The following is an 18,864-nucleotide window of genomic DNA, read 5'->3' on the forward strand; positions in this document are numbered from 1 at the left end:
CTGCGAGCAGCTTTCAGGGCTTCACTGAGAACAAGTCCGGCCAAGGAGGGAGCGTGGCACATGCATCACTTAATGTAATTACAGGCTTCAGAGCGCCTAGTGGAATTCGATTCACAGGATAGCACCCAGCCCTGTGGCGAAAGTACCAAAGGGTGCAGAGCTGTGAATGCAGACATAAACCATACAGCAAAGCTCGAGCTTTGATATTTGCTAGAAGCTATCACACCGGGACGACCCGCGAGCGCACAGCCATTAGCCAGCTTCCCAAACACCATAATCCCATCTGCACTCCAGGTAACGCAGCACGTCTGTCAAACTGGTTCCAGCCAGCCCTGCTAACTGCTTTCCCGACCACTGCGACGTTTTGCCGTGTTTGCTCTGCTCAAACAGTGCCCAAACAGCACAAAGTCCAGTGGGCATTCTTCCTTGGACCTCAGTGCACCGGGATCAGTGTGTCCTTGCCGGGGTGTTTTGTCCTTTAGGTGTAAAGAAAGCTGAGGTCTGTAACAAGCTGCTTGTGGAGCCGCACACCAGTGACTTGAAGTGGGAACGTTCAAGCTGGGGGGTTATTTTAAGGCTTTCTAAAACGGGGTGCCAGCAGCAGGGTGCCGCTGGGAGCCGTGACCCACGAAGGCTTCCCATGCCCTTCTGGCACCTCACCTGCCACCGTGTTACCTAACCAGGCTTAACCTGCTCCTGCTGACGTCCCCGCGCGGCAGCGGGATCTTCTCAGGCTCCAGATCCTCTTAGGGATCAGCTGCAACAGCTCCCTGCACGCCAACCCACAGCGCCCACCCACTGCCCCAACACTACGGATGGGAACGGCCGAAAGCAATGCCTTCGGCACCCGGAGCAGCCCCCCGCCCCACGTGCGGGTGCTGAAGGAACAAATATAACTGAGATTTGCCCACCGAGCCTCAAGATCCCCCGTGCTCCTTCCCACGAGTTGCCAAGCATCACTATTTGAGCTGCTCGGCAGCTCAGTTGCTATGCCAACATGATGCAGATTTTCCTAATAAACTCCATCTCCACTTGGCAGCGAGAACAAAAGGCAGAATCTGCACATTTTAGGGAAGAAAGCCTACTACCTACGTCAGAGGAAAGGAGAGAGGTAGTGATGTTAAGAAAGCTGATTTATACAGGGTATTAATTACAGGAGAGGGAGCTAAGAAGGAGAGATGGATTACGAGTGAAGTTTACACCAGCAATTCAGGTTATAATGATGAAGGGAATTTTAAAAAGCATTAGCAGGTTCTTAGGCTTCATCAAAAATAATAATAATAATAATAATAATAATCCTGGTAAACCTGGAAGTGCTCAAAGCCAGACAGGGCCCAAGTCCCAGCACGTGCGTGGCCCCGGAGCCTCAGGCACAGGACCTGCAGGTGGCAGTGGATGGGACACAGCCTCGCCGATGCCTCCCGCTGCAGGGAGAGCCAGATGCACGCCTTCTATGGGACTTTTCTTGCTGTCGGGGAACCTGCAAGCTCATTGTCCATTTTATTCATAGGATTTGGCTCTCGTTTAAGCATTGCGCGAGTTACGAGTTGCGACACCCCACCGTTCCAACGCTGGCCTTTCCTAGTCATTTGTACTCTTTTAGGCATCTGCTTCATCGCTGCTTAACTACATCAGCTCTAGAAGGTACCTCCCGAAGATGGGAGGATGCAGCCATACAAGGATGCTGTTTAATTTTGAATTTACTTTGCTAAAAAAAAAAAAGTCTCTAAAAATACCAAGTGCCAGCGCGCGTCACAGTCACATAGCTCACATCCTCCTGCAGAGGCAGAGCAGCTTTCTGGGTAGGGGCACCTACGCTGGAAGTTTCGGCAGGTCCTGCTGACTTGGTGTTTGTCATTTCTGGACGCTAGCTGATAATTAATTGTCCAGTACAGAAGGTCCTCACGAATCACAAAGACACCCTCTGTGTAGGAAAGAGGGGAGTTAATCATTGAAGAGACCCCAGCGGAGCATGGAGCAGAGCTCAGCCGAGCCCACGCAAGGGGAAGGGTACGGGCAGGAAGGGCAGACCCACAACGTCAGCATGTGCTGTAGAGGTGAGCAGGAGAGGTGAGCTGTGCAGTGACAACACACAGATCCAAAGTTACAAGTCCAGGTGGTGACATCAGGGGCAGGCCATCCCTCTCCTGAGCACACACACCCAGAGCCAACACGTGACATTCACCATCAGCATTTTCTTCTGCATCCGCGGGAACTGCCGCACGTCGAAACCGTTACCTCGAGGAGGAGCGGAGCTGAGTCACCCCAAGCGCTGCGGGGACGGAAGGGCCGGGATGAAGCCCCCCCCAGCCAGGTCTATCACACACACGCTCCTTGCAGTATCAGGCAGTGCTCGGGATGATTCAGCAGGCAGTAACCTACAGGAGCTCGGACAACACAACGTGGCACCCAGCTAAGAGACTTATCCCAAGGTCACCGGCGTTGCACGGCAGAAGCCACGTGTCCCCCAGTTTCTTTGCACATCACGTAGCACTGGTTGCTCACACAGTCAGTTATCACCTGTCCCTCATGCTGTGCTGGACTTTTTGCAAGGCTTCTCCTTAAGACAGGGAATCAGAGCACAGATGTATCATCAAGCCTCATAAGTTACCGGCTGTCAGCTGAGCCACGGTGACAGGATGCAGCATTAGCTGGTCTGCAGCGCAAGGTAAACCAGATCTGCATAATCCTCAGCAGAAGAGCTTTACTCGGTGTTTCACTTCACAATCAGGGCAGGCTAAAATTACACAGCCACAACCTCCCAGCAGATGGGCAGTTACTTCCTAAGCTGCAATAACTCCATTTTATCACATCCTTATCCCCCAGCTATTTCTGCATTAGCCAATTTTAGGGTTCCTGCACAGTAAAGCTTCTCAGGGGCATGCAGGCAAGAGATCGGTATCAGCGCCCTCCCCATGTCAGAGAGAGCTCCATTTGCAGGTGCGAACAGATGGGCTCTCCCGGACTGAAGGAGCATTGTTCCCTCCGAAGGGCACAGAGATCTGCAGCCCCGCTCCTTCATCACAGTCCTGAGCCTCTGTCCTTCACACAAAAGTCCTCTCCTTCTCTAAGTGCACACGCTCCTGGTTCCGGAGGAGATGCGCGGAGCTAACTGCCAGCAATGGGGCTGAAGGCAGGAGTCCCTGCAGATGTTTCAGCCCAATTCAGGCAGGGAGTGGCTTTTGCTCTGCAGAACAGAGATGCCAGCCCGCTGCTTCTCCCTGAAACATCAGCAAAGGGCATTAAGCCCTTCTGCAACCTGAACCTGTTCATTCCCTATTCCAGAGAGCAATCCTACAGCAGCAGTGCTGACTCCTGCCCAAGCAGCAGCATCCTGCAGTCACCCCACTCTGCACCGCAGCCCTCCCAGCTGCACAGGGGGCATTGCCCAGCCCCTCCCCAGTAATCTCAGCTCACACCCTTGGTCACAACCCGCATGAAGTCAGAGCTGACTGCATCATCCTCAGGAGACACAGGCAGCATTCCCTCCCTCTCGAGGATAACCTGGAGCAGCCGTCAGCCAGCACAGTACTATGCGGCCAGCAGAGAACTGAGCAGCTTTTGTCTGCCTCCCCCCAGACAAAGCCTCACTGGTTATCCTCTGCCAACTGCACGCACCCCCTACATCCCCACCCCAGGAAGTTCCCATCCTCACACAGATTTTGGTCTCTTCCTTATGCCACTCACTCCCATGGGACAGCCATTCCCATCTGTGGGCTGTGCCATTCCAGCAATGCACCAGGTACTCGCTTGCTCCCGACACACTAGTTCCTTATGGAGGCACAGGGAGTGCCAAACGGCCAGGGATTGACCAGGAGATTTTAGGATCTGTAGGACCCTCTGCTAATCTCCAATGCATCTGAAGGACTCACCACCAACCTTCACTATCACTCCCAGCCCTCTGAGTTACGCTGCTTGCAAGTCATCTTCTAAACCCATGGACTACTCCTTACCCCCAGGAAACATTTTCTCCCCTTAGAGCAGCATGTCTGCAAGGTTACATCACCTCTTTGCAGTCATTCCTTGGTCCTTCGGGGTCCAGCATGCACACATTGGACCCCACTCACTATTGCTGACCCCCCCCAAAACGCACACACAGCAGCTACTGCGCTCCCCGCAACACCGCGCTCCCGCAGACCATGCGCTCCGGCCTCAGGATATCCCGTTACCTTCGGAAAATGCTCTGCGGGTCCAACCACCAGTAGGATAGTTGGTCTCCTTTCAGTGGGGTCAGTCCCTCTGTCCTGTGGCTTCCCCAGCATCTTTGGCCCTTTCTCCCCGGGGCCTGGCAGTGGGGTGGTGTTTCTGGCCTCATCGTCTTTTCCATCGGCAGGACCTTGGCACGCGGCCCTGGGAAGGAAGCTAGATAGAAAACGCCAAAGGCTCTGCAGCATCGCTGCTCCGGCGAGCAAAGCCGGCGTGCCGGGAGCCGCCCGCTGCCCGGGCTGCGCTACCAGGACGGGAACGGCACGGCAGGCAGCGGGAGGTCCAACCCGGCGACTCCACGGGCTGGGATTCTGTGCGGCCCCGCTCCTGCAGACGCTTCCTGCCTTTGGAAATTGCTGCTACTGCAGTCGTGCCTGGCCTGACAAGCAGCTCATTGCACAAGAGCCTCACAATTCTGACGGCACAAGACAAAGCGCCAGCCCTCCGGTACGCCAAAGAGCCGAGCTTTGGAGAACGCTAGGACAGAAAACGCCGAGATGAGAAAAGCTCAAACCGGGCGCTTCCCAGCGACCCGGCGGGTCCCGGCAGCACGCGGGGCCGAGCGCCGGGCTGTGGCCCCACTGCAGCAGCGCGCAGCCAATCGCCGCTCCCAGCGCCGCGGGGCTCCGGGGCGAGCAGCGCGCAGCCGGGAGCGCGCCGGCACCCGCGGGGAGCGCGCCGGAGGGTGGAGGGCTGCGGCCCCGGTGCGGCTCGGGGCCGGTCCGATCGCTCACGTAGCCGCTGCTCCCCGGGCTCCTCGGTGGGGCTTTGTTCGGGCAGCAGATGGTTCTCTGCAGGGATGACCGCTTTTCCTGGCCGCGGCTGAATTAACCTCGAGCTGCACCCTCTCTCTCCGGTCTATTATAGTCTCATCCGCCACTACAATAGCTCTTTGGTGTTGCATTATGCTTCTGCCATTTGGCTTTCAGCGCGACGCGGAGACGCGCTTGCACAGCATTTACGGCCATTCATCCGCACAAGGGCTGATACCCTGTGGTTAACTATCGCCGATCGGCCCGGCGCTGCGCTGCAGCCGCCTTCAAACACGCAGCGCAGAGCTGCACGGAGCCAGAGCAGCACCCGCATGCATCAACACGCAGCACCACGGCAGCTCCTCTCCTAGGAGAACAGGCTGAGGGAGCTGGGGGTGTTTGGCCTGGAGAAGAGAAGGCTCCGGGGAGACCTCATTGCAGCCTTCCAGTGCTTGAAGGGAGCGGATAAATTTGGGAGAGAAATCAACTTTTTGCATGGGCAGGCAGTAATAGGACAAGGGGGGACGGTTTAAAACTAAAAGGGTAGACGTTAAGATTAGATATTCGGGGGAAATTCTTCACCTAGAGGGCAGTGAGGTCACGGCACTGCTGCACAGAGCTGTGGGTGCCCCATCCCTGGAGATGCCCAATCCAGGCTGGATGGGGTCCTGAGCAACCTGAGCTGGTCCCTGATTGAGCAGCTGGCAGCCCTTCCACGCTGCAGGGGGTTGGAACAGGATGATCTTTAAGGTCCCTTCCAACCCAAGCCATTCCATGATTCAACAGTTTCCCTTACAGCCCGAGGTCTTTCCCCATCCCCACGCAGGAGCAGGGCACCACACGCTCCACTTCCCTCAGCACTGCCCCTCTCCAGTTCAGTTCCAGCACGATGAAGCAGCACAGAGCACAGCTCCATCGCCAAGGCTCCCTGCCCACAGTGAGCTCCTTGGCCTCCCCTGGACCACTGCTTCCAGCTTTTAACCTTTGACAGCAACAGGCCAGAGGGAACCTGCATCTTACAGCTATAAGATATGGAAATACATGCCAAAACTGGAAGAACTCCAAGCTGTGGGCAGCCTGTTTTTAAGAGAGAACACTCGGCGTCACACTTACAGGAACTTGTTACTGCCGAATTCCTTTCACCAACCTGAGTAATGGAAAAAGAGACAGGCATACAGAAGACTTCACATAAAAAAAAAAAAGAATTCTTCTGCAAATACGCTCCAGCGTTACTTAATGGGAAAAAAATGCTGTTTAAATATAAAAGACTACAGCCCCTCTCTGGTCTGTGCCATGCCCCCACCCCTACAGCCCCAGGAGTCACACTGCTTTCTAACACATTGCCATTCCGATCCCTTAAGGTGATATTTTAAAGTTTCTAATGCCGCTGAGCCAAAAGGAGGAACAAAGCAGATTTCCTGAACTGGTGCAGCTCATCAAAATCAGCTCTTGGTAGCCTAGGGCTAGAGGCTGCCAAGAAGCAGCGAGCTGCTCTGAAGCTCACTGATGCTCCAGGAGCTCACCCCATAGACCCACAGCAGGCACGGATATGAAGACACGAAGGCAAAGCAGATGAGTGGCACTTGGGATCACAGCACTGGGCTACTACACAAAGGGATCTGTGAGAGCAGCTAACACTATGGGACACAACCACTGGGCTTCTCTGTGTTGTATACGGTTATGTTTGGGGTGTGCACATGGCACAGACCCCATCTTCCTTTGCTTTGCTGTGCAGAGACTGCACAGTAAAACAGTCATTTGTGCAAGAAAATACATGCCCAGGGTGCAATTACAGCAGAAACAAGGCAACACTTCTCAGCCTTTGTCCTTGCTGAAGGAAACCTCAGAGGAATTCTTCCACCGCGCTAATCCACACAGCTCCTTGAGAACACAGCCTTTTCTAATCATATTTAGAAACGGGAAAAAGGAGAGAAAAAAAAGCATTTTACCAAGTGAGGAATTTTATTAGGTCAGAACAATAAAGCAAGTAATGGAGAGATGATGATCGCCGGAGGCAAGGCAGCTGCTCCCCTGCAGGGAGCTGGGACAGAAGTGCTGCCCCACTGACGCCACCAGGAAGCCAACCACTCACGCACAAAAGATGCAACAAACGCAGCGGGTCCGGGTCCAGCCCGAACCGGTGCAGAGGAACAGATGAGGAACAGACACTCATTTTATCTAGAAATCACGAGCTAGGTCATACCTAAACACCTTGCCCAACCTAGCCCCCCTCGGTTCTTCAGCTGTTTCCATGAAACAAACTCAAGATCATTAAAGGGGAAAGCAGCAGGAGTGACCTGCGGGTGGCTGCAGGCAGCAGGTGCCCAGGGCAGCAGCTCCATGCCCAGCACCACCAAGGTGGTAACCAGTCCTTGGGTAACCAGAGGAGAAGCCAGCAATGAAGCCATGCAATCCATCCAGATGGAGACAAAGGAGAAAGGAAAGAGCGAGAGAACGACGTGTATGCTTAATTGAAACAGTATTTTCCTCATACTGCAAGCTAGCAAAGGGAGATCTCTTCAAGTAGCAAAACCAAGGTATTTTGTGTGCTCTTCGACCCCATCCTGCAGCCACATCTCAATACCTGCAGCTCTGAGGCAGGCACTGTGCCCCTCGGGCTGGTGGCACCAGGCAGAGCCCAGCCTCAGGCTACATGCTTTCAGATGGCCCTTGGAAGAATTCTGAGCAAACCCGCAGAGTTTTCCAGCAAGAATCCGAGCAGACGACTAGCTCACACTTAAAAAATGCAGGAGGGAGGGGGAAGAGGAAGGGGCAGAGGGAAGGGAGCTGCGATCCCCATCCCCTGGTGCAGGAGAGCTGCTGCCTCCTGGGATCCTGGTGTGACCCCGGCAGTGACTCAGGTGGGAGGAGCTCCAGGACACCCGAGCAGGGGCTGCAGCGCGTGGGGCACCCGAGGTCGGCCACCTACACCCAGTTCTCATCTTTCCAAACGTCACTCCTGAAAGACAAGACTTAACGTAAGGATTTTCCACTTTTTAAGAGAGCTGAAATAAAATCCAGAAGCGCCGTGCAGGGTTTTTGCAGCACGCTGCCAAACATCTTGGCCGCTGCTGCTTAAATAATTAAGCTGTCCGGTGACATTCAGCCACGTTAATTTATTGAGGTGACACAACGGAACGCTGCAACAAAACCCGGGCACCTCTCTGCAGGAACCCAGCACAGCCACCAGCTGCCCCACTCCATGTACTGGGCAATGGGGCCAGCGCCAAGCAGACACCGCTGGGTTCCATCACATGAAGGCTGGGGACTGACCAAGAGAAAGGGCATCTGTAATACCCCGAAATCAGAAAGGAACGAGCACATGCCATGTCCCAGAGTAACACGAAAGTGGCTGTTGGGAAAGGATCCCCCCAGCCTGGGCTCTCCGGACGATGCGGCCTCGCATTCCAAACAGCTTCGCCTTTCCAGCATCTCACGATCCAACAATTTCAGCAATTCCTCTTAAAGCAGAGTTCTCCTGCCCGGAGCCCCGCATGGAACGCAGGAAAATGAAGACACCTCCATTGCCATCCCATAGCGATGATGCATCTGCTTTCTTCACTCGAGACAAAGTCTGGGGCGTCATTAAAGTGTGCTGATGTCCCACATTCGGAGGGACAAATATAGCCACAGGACATGAACAAGAACAAAGACTCATTTACCATTTTTCTTTCAGACCTACTTGTGGCAACACTCCCTCCCCCACCTCGTCCTGCCAGCACCACGCCGCAGTGTAGGCACAGAACTGCAGCGCTCCCCACGTTGTAGGGTTTGTGAGCAGGACACCAAGTCCTTACATCAGTTCTGATGTTATTTCATTAACAAGTGCCAGTCACTGGAGTGTTTGGCTCAGTATTCAGCCAGAATTGTCACTGGCCTTTGTTTCTTTACCAGCCAACTCCCACCAACCACTCTGCAGCTCAGGGCTTTTCCGCCTGCTCTTATCTCTCAGTAACTACTTCATTTTCTCCCTCCCCGAGCCAACCCGTAGTCAATGTCCAGATTCAAAGGAGACATTTCACACTGTACTTCCTGAGGAATTCAGCCCTGGTAATTAAATATCACCCCTCAGAACACATGCTGAAAGGCCAAAGCTGCTGCCCAGGGACGGTCAGCGGATCCTGCAGGTGCTCGCCCCGCTGCAGGTCTGCGAGCACACAGCACCCACAGGACACAGCCCTGTGCTCCTGCAAGGCTGCAGCTCACCACGCCAGTGCTAACCAGCCATGTGCTCGAGCCCAAGCTGTGTCTGCATCTCAGCAGCCTGGCCGCAATCCTGCAGCCCTTATCGGCCATAACTGGGATAAAGGTCCCAGCTAAAGTAACCCACGAGCTGCCAGGTAGGCAAAAAGCCATGCTGGAAGGACACTGCTGGGTCACACCTCTCAGGGCTGCGCATCTGTCCCGTGGGTACACAACCAGAGAGCAACAGCTGAGGTTTACATGCATAGAAATGAGCAACGGCGTGGCAACAGTGACTTCCCCTTGCATACACGTACACCCAAAGCTCACTCCCAGCCTCTCTCAGTGGATGTGCACTGCCAGCTTTGTACCCCCACTGCACTGCAATGCCTGGCGAGCAGACACCCAGTACACAGGCACCAGCCAGCCCCACACTGCTCCCAAGGCCCTGCAGCACCAGCCAAGGGCTCACTTGCTGGATTACAAAGCATGCTTCGTGCCTTTAGCACATCTAAAACAGCGAATGCACACCAACTCCCGGGCCTGCCATAGATTTGAAGGCTTTATCTACAAAGAAATCATTGACCCACGGTTCTGTTCTTGCAGCACATTTCCCAAACACATGAAAAGAAGGCTCTCAAACCACACATTTCGTAACTTGCAAGGAGCAACAGGCCCCAGCTCCCTGCGGAGCAGCGAACCAACGTCATCTTCCTTGCTCCCTGTTCTAAAGGACGTTACCCACAGACATGTGAAGTTCTTTAACGCGTTGTAACGCAAGGTGGAACCGCCTTCAGACTGCTCAGGATCAGCCAGGAGATGGGTGGTTGGGGAGCTGCTGGCAAATACCTTTCAGCAGCAGGAAGGCGATCAGCTGGAAGTTCAGACTGTAACACTGCTCCATTTGTTTGATTACGACCTCATATTGCTCAACCCTTAACAATTAATTACAAGGGCCTGGCTACAAGCCTCCAACTGCCCCAGCAGGATTCAGCACATCTTTATGGCTTGTGTCTTGTTTAAATGTATGTGGCTTCAGAGAGATAGTCTGGTCTAGATTACAGAACAGAGTTTTGCTCATTTTTAATCACAAGCAGGGTGTTGTAACACAATAAGAACTCAGGTCACCTATTTCCAGATGACTGACAATAGGAACGAGGTGAAAGCACTGCACAGAAAAGGCTCCCTGCTTTCCCTGCCCCTTACAGTAGCTCGGAATTATGGCACATTATGCACAGGAAAGAGCAGTCAAAAGCTCCGAGAGTAAAATAGTTACAGAAATAAGGAGTCTAAATGAAAAATTAAGTGAAGAAACAAGATTGAATCTTTGTATCATAGCAATTACAATCTTGAGGAGTATTTCTCAGCCCATCTGTCACGGAGTCACTGGCAACAGAGCTAACTGAGCAGAGATCAGGAGGGCACGGTGCTCTCCAGCAGCTGGAACAGCCCAAGAGCCATCCCTAAAAATAAAGGTGCTCAGAGGAGCCCAGAGCCAAGCGAGCCTCGCAGCAGCACAGTTATGCTCCTTCGGTACAGGTGAGAGCAGAACTTGAGCATACAGAACTTTGAGATCGCAGAGGAGACAGCAGGCAAAGAGCACAGCGATGAAAGCCAACACGAAGATTCCAGCAGTGAGATGGGAGCTGGCACCCAGGCAGCAGTGGGCAAACACCTGCACAAATCCAGGAGACAACAGCATCTCAAGGTCAAGGAGGAGACCCCAGTTACAGCAAAGGTACACAGACTGTTATGGCTGCAAAGAAACAAGGGTTATGTTTGCTCTGTTTCTTAACATGGAGTTAGTGCCCCAGAAGAGGTTCAGCTCCGTGAAGGGGCTGCACTCCGCTGTCTCTATGCAGCGGGGATGAATTGCACCAGGGCAGAGCTGCCCTGCCCACAGCAGCACAGAAGCTTCAGACAGCGCTCCAGGTCAGGGTCAGCAGGAAAACAATCACATGAGCACACGCAGAAACGCTACGAGTACACAGCCCTTAGCTACATCACATATATATCTCCAGATAAAAAGTAGAGAACAGTTCCGGTTCAGTGACCCTTATTTCCATTAAGCACATATTTCAGTTCTATAAATCTACACAACTATCTTCAAAAGAACTTAGGAAGTAGTAAAAAGAGCTCAACTACTCCTGAGGCAGATGTAATTTAGCAGCAGAACGTCCCTTTATGCAGCAGGACAAGGAAGCACGTAAAATATTTTTCACGTGGTTATCACTTTACTGCTCAAGCCAAGTGAGGTATGCGAATTGCTCCGTGTAACCAGCACAAACAAGCATTTCTCTGGAAGGCTCACTGCTCTGGCATCTTGTATTTGTCAAATGGCTTCAAGATAACAGCAGGAATTTAAAAGAAAAAAAAAAACACACTGATGACATTAGCAAATTCCAACTCAGAAGGCAGGGATGTACGGCCGCCTGCTCTCCCCACGCTGAAGGCCGCCCTAGAGCAGGAGGCAGCAGTGCTGGGAGTGCTGCACAGGGCTGTATCTCAGTAAGAACTCTCAGGTCCTGAAGGAGCCAAAACATCGCTCGTTATCCCTTCAAGCCGCAGCCTAAAACAACCACTGTTGCCACAAGGACTTTTGGCCAACCAGCACCAAGAGATCAGCAGCTCACAGCAAAGCTGGGGGACAACCTGGCATCACAAGCCAGGAGGGCTGCACCCACTTCCAGCGCACTGCTCTGTTGTACAGAACATAAAGATACCAGGTACCTGAGCCACAAAGTAATTTACTACTCACAATCCATGCGATTTATGCTTGACTTGGCCTCCAAACACCGTGTTTGATGCAGAGGAGGTTTTCATCCTGACCCTTAAACACTTTTCTTGAGTGTGACTTCAGATTGCTTAGCCTACATGTCTCAGTGTCATTATTGGCTAAGGACAGGGAAGGAAAAAAGAATGCTTTTATTAATAGAACTCTCTGGGAAACAGGAAGTTTATTCAATCTTCCTTAAAAGATGACACAAGGCAGAGGTTTTCCAGCCAGCTCTCCAAGGGCTGCTCTCACGAATCGAACTGGAGTTTTGAACTCTGCATCCTCATTCTTAACATGCTAATTCTCACACTGCTGAAGGGGATCCTGCAGTACCACCAGCGCCCTGCCAGCTCCCTTTATCCAACCAGCTGCTTCCTGCACAGCTGAACAGAGAGCAAAGGAAGCAAAGGGCTGAGGAACAATCCCAATGGCTGAGGGCTCAGCAGCAGCACAACCATCCAGTGCTTCCCCCGCACAGCACGGCTCCAGACCCTGCAGAAAACTTCTCTGCTGCCTCTGCAGCATGGCAAGCAGAGAAGCTCTGCTGGAAAGTAAGAAAGCATTTTGTTTCACAAAGCATCCTCCCAGCCTGGAGGACATCAGGCTGTGTTGGATAACAGGCTCAGGAAGAAGAGGGAATGCCAACTGAGATGGGTGGGCATCAGCACAGAACGTTCTAGCAGGCGAGAGCCTGCTGGCAGAGCTAAGGGCACCCACGGGTGGCAGCAGGTCAGCATTCCACAGGGCACACACAGGTGATTGACAGGGCGCAGTCAGGTTTCATTACTGTAGAAAATCACCACAGCACTGACCTTATTTTTAGAAGCAGCACAACTAAACCACTCATATGATGCTCACGTTGCCAAAGCATTCCTGTACTTTACAGTAGCAAAGAAGACACCAACCAAAAAGCACTATTAGAAAGCAATGCTTTAGAGAGCCAAAGTTAGAAAGGCAGTGGTGCCTTTGGGATGGACGGATGCATACAAAGGGACTGAAACACGGTACTCTCTCCCGGTTCTAGAAGCAGTGACAGCTGTCACTTGAGTCCGTTCTCAGGGACTCAGAAGTCCCCTCCGCCTTCCTGCAGGAAGGATACGCGGCACAGCGGCAAACCCCAGCTGCAGCCACGTGTACTGACCTGCTGCCGTCCAACAGCACTCGGCTTTTTTACGGCGCTGCATCCAAGACGCCGCACAGGAACAAGCTGCGCACCGAGGGCAGGCTCAGCGCTGACTCACGCGGCTCTACACGACACCGGTTACAACTCCACAGAACAACGCTGCTCGTGTCGAACCCCGGAACCCTCTGCGCGCAGCATTGCGTAGCACCAACGCTCTCAGCCCTCCACGCGTGAGGCAGAACGCACGGCAGAACCCCCGGTGCCCGACCGCCCTCCGCCCTCAGAAGCCCCAGACGAGGCCCGGGGGCAGCGTAAGAGCCCCCGCCGCGTTCGGCCCCGGCCCCGCCGCTCACCAGCAGGTCCAGCTCGGTGCGGTGCAGCCCGAGGCGGCCCAGCCCCACGGCCAGGTCGTGGATGCAGAGCGCGCCGTCGCGGTTCACGTCCAACTTCTGGAAGAGGGCGCGGAGCCGCCGGTCCTGCTCGGAGGCCTCGCACACAGCCCGTCCGCAGGGGCCGCCGCCGCTCCCTTCAGCGCCGGGACCGGGCGTGGCGGCGGCCCGCGGGGAGCCACAGGGGCACAGCACACCGCTCACCACCGGGGAGGCCAACGAGCGCCGCGCCCCTGGCATTCTCCCACCGGCCGCCCGCTCCTCGCACCCGCCGCCGGCAAATGGCGACGCTTCCGCCACCGGCGCCGCGAGGAACAGACGCGGATCGCTTCCGCCTTCGCGCCACACGGCGCCGCCGCCACGTGACGCCCCCCGCCGGCCAATGGGAGCGGCCCTCGCCGGCCGACGCGCCTCCGCCCACAGCCCGGCCTCCACGCGCACCAGGCGAGTGGGCGGTGTGACGTCAGACAGACGCCTTCCCCTCCACCAATCGGAACGCAGCACCGCCGGGGCAGGAAGAGGGCTGTACGAGAGCCTGCAGCGGGATTCCATTGGTTAAACGCCGAGGCGTAAGCGAGGGTAAAGGAACAACCGCTCCAATCGGGTCGGAAGCCAGGGCCTCATTTGGATCTTGATGGACGTGGCATGTATCCAATAGCTTCCAGAGGAGGGGGAGTTCTGCGTTGATGGACGGGAAAAGTATCCAATGGAATTAAAGCGGAGAAATAGGCGGGCGGGCCCAGCCTCTCGCCGGACTCACGCAGGCTCAGTGGTCCAAGGCAAGTGATGAGGCGGGGCCGTCTCTAGCTCTCCTCGATGGGCAGCGCGACTGGCCAATGACAACGCAGCGCTCCTCGCGGGGGGCGAGACTTTCCCCTGACAGGCGGGAAGGCCGCCCAATCAGACGAGGAAGGAAAGGGGGCTGATTCTGGAAGCCATTACGCCAGTGTCGCAGGGTGGAGGCCGTTGAGCGGGGCTTGCTGGGTGGCTGCGGTACGCAATTTGCGTACCGTCGGCGGTGCCAAGGGGGGGAGCGGGGAGGGAGCGACACCTCCGGGCCCCGAGGGGCCTCGGGCCCCCCCGCTCATCCCCGGCCCGGGGTGAGCGGGCCCGGGGGGCCCTGCGGGAGGCTGGGCAGGGCCGAGGGGCGGCAGCGGGGCCCCCCAGGCCCTCAGGAGCCCTCTGAGTACCACCTCCCCCGCTTCCTCTCAGGGCCATGGCGTCGCCCCCGGCTCCCCCGGCCAAGAAGCGGAAGATGAACTTCTCGGAGCGGGAGGTGGAGATCATCGTGGAGGAGCTGGAGCGCGGCAAGCACCTCCTCATCAACCACTTCAACGCGGGCGTGCCGCTGGCCGCCAAGGCCGCCGCCTGGCACGACATCCTGCGGCGCGTCAACGCCGTCGCCACCTGCCACCGCGAGCTGCCCGAAGTGAAGAAGAAGTGGTCCGACCTCAAGACCGAGGTGCGGCGCAAAGTGGCCCAAGTGCGCGCCGCCATGGAAGGGGGAAGCGAGAGCCAGAACGGCGGCGGCACCGGGACGGAGGGCGAGGACCCGACGGGTGCCACAGCCGCCCCCGTCATCCTCACCCCCATGCAACAGCGCATCTGCAACCTGCTGGGAGAGGCCACCATCATCAGCCTGCCCAGCGGGGACTGCGGGGCGGGCGACGGGACCGAGATCCCCATCACCGCCTCCGCCACCACCGTCACACTGACCCAGAGTGAGTGCTGCGCCCTGTGAAGATGCTCTGTTCTGGATTGATGGCCCAGTGGGGGGGCCTGGCACTCTCCTGTGGTCCCTCTGTAGGGAGATCCTGTCAAAACAAAGCCCCCGTCTGTCATGAAAACACATTTGTGCTGTGGGGGAGTGTCTATGAGATGTGCGTGAAAGTCACCAAATGACAGCTGGGGTCAGCCTTAAAACAAGGAAAGCAAGGCGCCTTTGGTACCTCTGTCTGGGGAACTAAAGTAAAAGGGAGAAATTTCTCCAAGGCTGATTTCCTGATCTGCCTCAAACGGGCCATCTTGTTGATAAGTGCCCTTCTAGGCCTTCTCTTTGCCCTTAGGTCAGTTGGTTAATGGTGCTCTAAACTAGGGGTTGAAAAGTGATTTTGTCTAGACAGATATGGCACACCCTGCTCCTTTGGACCTTAGTCTGTACATCCGAGAAGGAAACTTAGATGAGGGTGGAGCAGACTTAAGTTATTTTGTGCATTCACTGTTTATTGTGTGTTATCTCACAGAACAGGCAGTATTCCTGTTACATTCCTTGAATAGTCCTGTAGATAAAAACACCCATTTTGCAGCTACTCCTTACCCCCTTTCTATCCTTTGTTCTCAGTTCCTGCAGAGACGACTTACCACAGTCTGGAGGACGGGGTTGTGGAGTACTGCACAACAGAAGCCCCCACCACAGTTACTGCCGAAGCGCCCTTGGAGATGATGGCACATCAACACGAAGTATCTGCAAAACCCCAGGAGCTGAAAAGCCGCATTGCTCTGAACTCAGCCAAGCTCCTGCAGGAGCAGCGAGTGACCAACTTACACGTGAAGGAGATTGCCCAGCACCTGGAGCAGCAGAATGACTTGCTTCAGATGATCCGTCGCTCTCAGGAGGTGCAGGCATGCGCACAGGAGCGCCAGGCTCAAGCCATGGAAGGAACACAGGCTGCACTGAGTGCCCTCATCCAGGTCCTCCGCCCCATGATTAAGGACTTCCGTCGATTTTTGCAGAGCAATACACCCAGTCCTTCGGTGACCGCTGACCCCAGCCAGACTGGGCAGCAAGATGGCATTATCCAGTGAAAGAAACAGCAATGGGACTTCTTTCTTGGAAAAAACTGCCCCTGCTGCCATTGGACATGGAGTAAGAGGGTGCTGGCTCTTGTCAATGTGAAATGGCTCGCATTGGAGTCTTGCTGAGCCTGAACAGCTTTCTCCTCTGCTAATCTTATGCTAATCTGCCTTTTCAGACCTATCATACAGAGCAGTAGCAGGAGGTGTAATAAACAAGGAACCTAACATTGGTTGCTTTAGTTCCAGAAAACAATAGATTTGTTTAAAAAAAAGAGGGAGAGAAAAGAGACAATTATTTTTTTATCTGTTTGAAAACTTCTTCTGAGTGTGACACTTCTTTCTTCCTCTGCCTTGATCTATAGCCTTTAACTGACTTCAAACACAGAGAGTCTTGCTGTTAAGTCACAGTAGTGAAGCTGCCAAGGTACAGTTACCATAAGCTGTAGCGTCTGGTAGTGAATGCATTTCTGTCTCTTGCTGAAAGCGTTTACTGGCAATGTGGTACCAGAGGTGGTACAACCCTTCTCTGCACTGAGAGTTTGTGGATATTGCTCTTGGAGCATGAAATTCACCCGCACAGACTAGCACTAAGCCTACTATATGCAGTTCAAATCCCACCCATATCCCCCGAGGATATAAATGGGATTAAAATAGTGCATTCACCTCATGTTCTATCTGTGTGCGGCCATGGAATTCAACTTTAAACTTAGCAGATGTGATGAAAATTTCATGCCTTGGTTAACAGATACTGTCCTGGGATACGTATTGGAAGCAGTTACCTGTCCCAGTATATTTAATGCACAAGGACACGTAAAAAATTAATTCAGATGGGTTTACAGGCAAAACACCCTCTCTGTTTCATAACGCAGTTTGCCACCTCCATAATAGCTCAGTCTCTCCAAGCGGACCTGGTCTGGAGAGCTTCAGCCCCACAGTGATTCCCAGCAGACGACATTAGGAGGCTGTCAGCCATGGATGGGAGTGAGTGCGTTCTGGAGCATCACTTGGTTCTGGTGGTGGTGTTTGTTCTGTACTGTTTAGGAGCCAGAAGCAGGTACAGCAGTTCTTCGTTAGTCTGCTTTGATTGGGATTCTGAGAAGTGGCTCTGAGGTTCAGCTCACCTATTTTCTCACAGTTAAATGGGGTTAAGTAGCATTTACAGCCCCGATCTCCTTGAGGTGTTCAGGCTGTTGGGCTTGGTCCTCACTGAGATAGCTCCATTTCACAGGATGGTGAACGGGATTCTTACAGACTTGCAGTAGCTTCATAAACTTTTAGATGACAAGCTCCACTTGTAGATGCATGGAAGCTAACTTCAAAAAAAAAAAAAAAAAAAAAAAAACGAAGTATAACTCTTTTCCCCATACCTTGCAACATTTTTCACGTTCAATAGGCTTGTTGCGTCCCAGATACTGCTTTTGAAAACGAACTTTCTCAGAGTTGATATTTTCTCGCTGTCAAGTCTCCTTTTGGGCTGAGAAGTGGTGAGCACAGACTGAATTTGCACAATCAGATGAAACCCTTACACATTTTATGGTGGGATGCTGATGGAGGACCCCCAGTTAGAGCAGTGGGTGAACATTCTGCTGCCTACCTCTGGCCTTTCGTCATCTCCTCTCATCTGCAAGGCTGGTGCTGGAGAGAAGAACAACTTTAGGACTTTGGCCCTGGAAGGCTCTGACCCTTTGACACACACATCTCGGTGCTGAGTCAGGGCGGCACCAGCTGCACCTTCCCACCTTGCTGGGCATCCAGCCACGTGAGTAACGCTCTCCTGACTCTTTCTCTCAGACTTTGTGGGGTCAATTGCTCAATTGAAAATTATTTTTAAAGCAGAAAACTATGTCATATATGTTGTTTTACCTCATTTGTGTAATGATCTCTCCTTTGCAAATATGATTTTTAATAAAAAGTACAGTTTTTGGTAAACAGACTGTTTCAGTTCATCAGCATGTTCCGGGGGAAAAGTGAGTTCATGAAAACAAGTTGGCAACACAGAGGACTCAGTCAGAAAAGGCCAAGGAAAACTGCAAGCACACGTGTCTTGTTTTTTTTTCTTGTTCATGAAATTTGTGGCCTTATATTTACATAATTGTCTTTTTTCTTTTTTTTTTTTTTCAAATAATAGCTTTACCTTGGACCACTAGTTAGTTCATTGCATCTGACAGATTACCACAGCATTCTAATCTCCCAGCTGCTCAGAACACACTCCAATAGCCTGAAATGATGGCTGAAATACCAGCCTTGGGATTTAAATTGCAGTGTTCATTTTTGCAGTGACTAAGCACTTAAGCTCTGCTACTGTTCCTTAGGAGTAAACGCGTTGCCCTCAGAACCACCCATTTTTTCATGTGTTTTCAGGATAAAAATAGAGCTTAGTCAAACCAGTAGCATTCAGGAGCGAGTTCCACGTGCACATTTTTGTCTCATTAAAAAGATGTAGCAACATTTTAAATGCAGGGCGAGCACCGTGATTAGGGGCTTGGTTGTTGCTCATGACGAGGTCATCAAACTTGGGGAGGAAGAGAGAAAATACTACGTCACTTAAAGTCAAAACCAGGAGGATCAGGTAAACAGGGCACTTACATGCCTGGCGCTTCACTGAGCAGGGAACTTGTGCCCAAAGCAGAATAAAAAGGA

The 18,864-nt window shown here is 53.4% G+C and overlaps 2 protein-coding genes across 4 annotated transcripts in view; one reads left to right on the forward strand and one right to left on the reverse strand.

Annotated features, from left to right (window-relative positions):
- Positions 1-14,006, reverse strand: part of SLC25A25 (solute carrier family 25 member 25) — a 24,461-nt gene extending 10,455 nt beyond the window's left edge. The window contains exon 1 of one of the 2 annotated variants that reach the window (XM_021414193.1): positions 13,393-14,006. In XM_021414193.1, the coding sequence (XP_021269868.1) occupies positions 13,393-13,980 (588 nt within the window). In that variant the 5' untranslated portion in view covers positions 13,981-14,006. Of the gene's footprint in view, positions 1-4,169; positions 4,719-13,392 lie in introns of those variants that run through there. The other variant, XM_021414196.1, reaches the window with a different exon arrangement.
- Positions 14,076-18,153, forward strand: NAIF1 (nuclear apoptosis inducing factor 1). Of its 2 annotated transcripts, none has more exons than XM_021414200.1 (3): positions 14,076-14,207; positions 14,641-15,149; positions 15,770-18,153. In XM_021414200.1, the coding sequence occupies exons 2-3, from the start codon at positions 14,645-14,647 to the stop codon at positions 16,231-16,233; spliced, it is 969 nt and encodes a 322-aa protein (XP_021269875.1). In that variant the 5' UTR covers positions 14,076-14,207; positions 14,641-14,644; the 3' UTR covers positions 16,234-18,153. The 2 variants fall into 2 exon arrangements, with proteins under 2 accessions (XP_021269875.1, XP_021269873.1); XM_021414198.1 differs by lacking the exon at positions 14,076-14,207 and adding an exon at positions 14,321-14,421.

The sequence above is a fragment of the Numida meleagris genome, chromosome 16 (assembly GCF_002078875.1).
Source record: "Numida meleagris isolate 19003 breed g44 Domestic line chromosome 16, NumMel1.0, whole genome shotgun sequence".
NCBI classification, from domain to species: domain Eukaryota; kingdom Metazoa; phylum Chordata; class Aves; order Galliformes; family Numididae; genus Numida; species Numida meleagris.

Coding starts and splice junctions, on each gene's coding strand:
- NAIF1 (XM_021414200.1), top strand. CDS start 14,645: ATGGCGTCGCCCCCGGCTCCCCCGGCCAAGAAGCGGAAGATGAACTTC. Junction 15,150..15,769: donor CACCGTCACACTGACCCAGA/GTGAGTGCTGCG, acceptor CTTTGTTCTCAG/TTCCTGCAGAGACGACTTAC.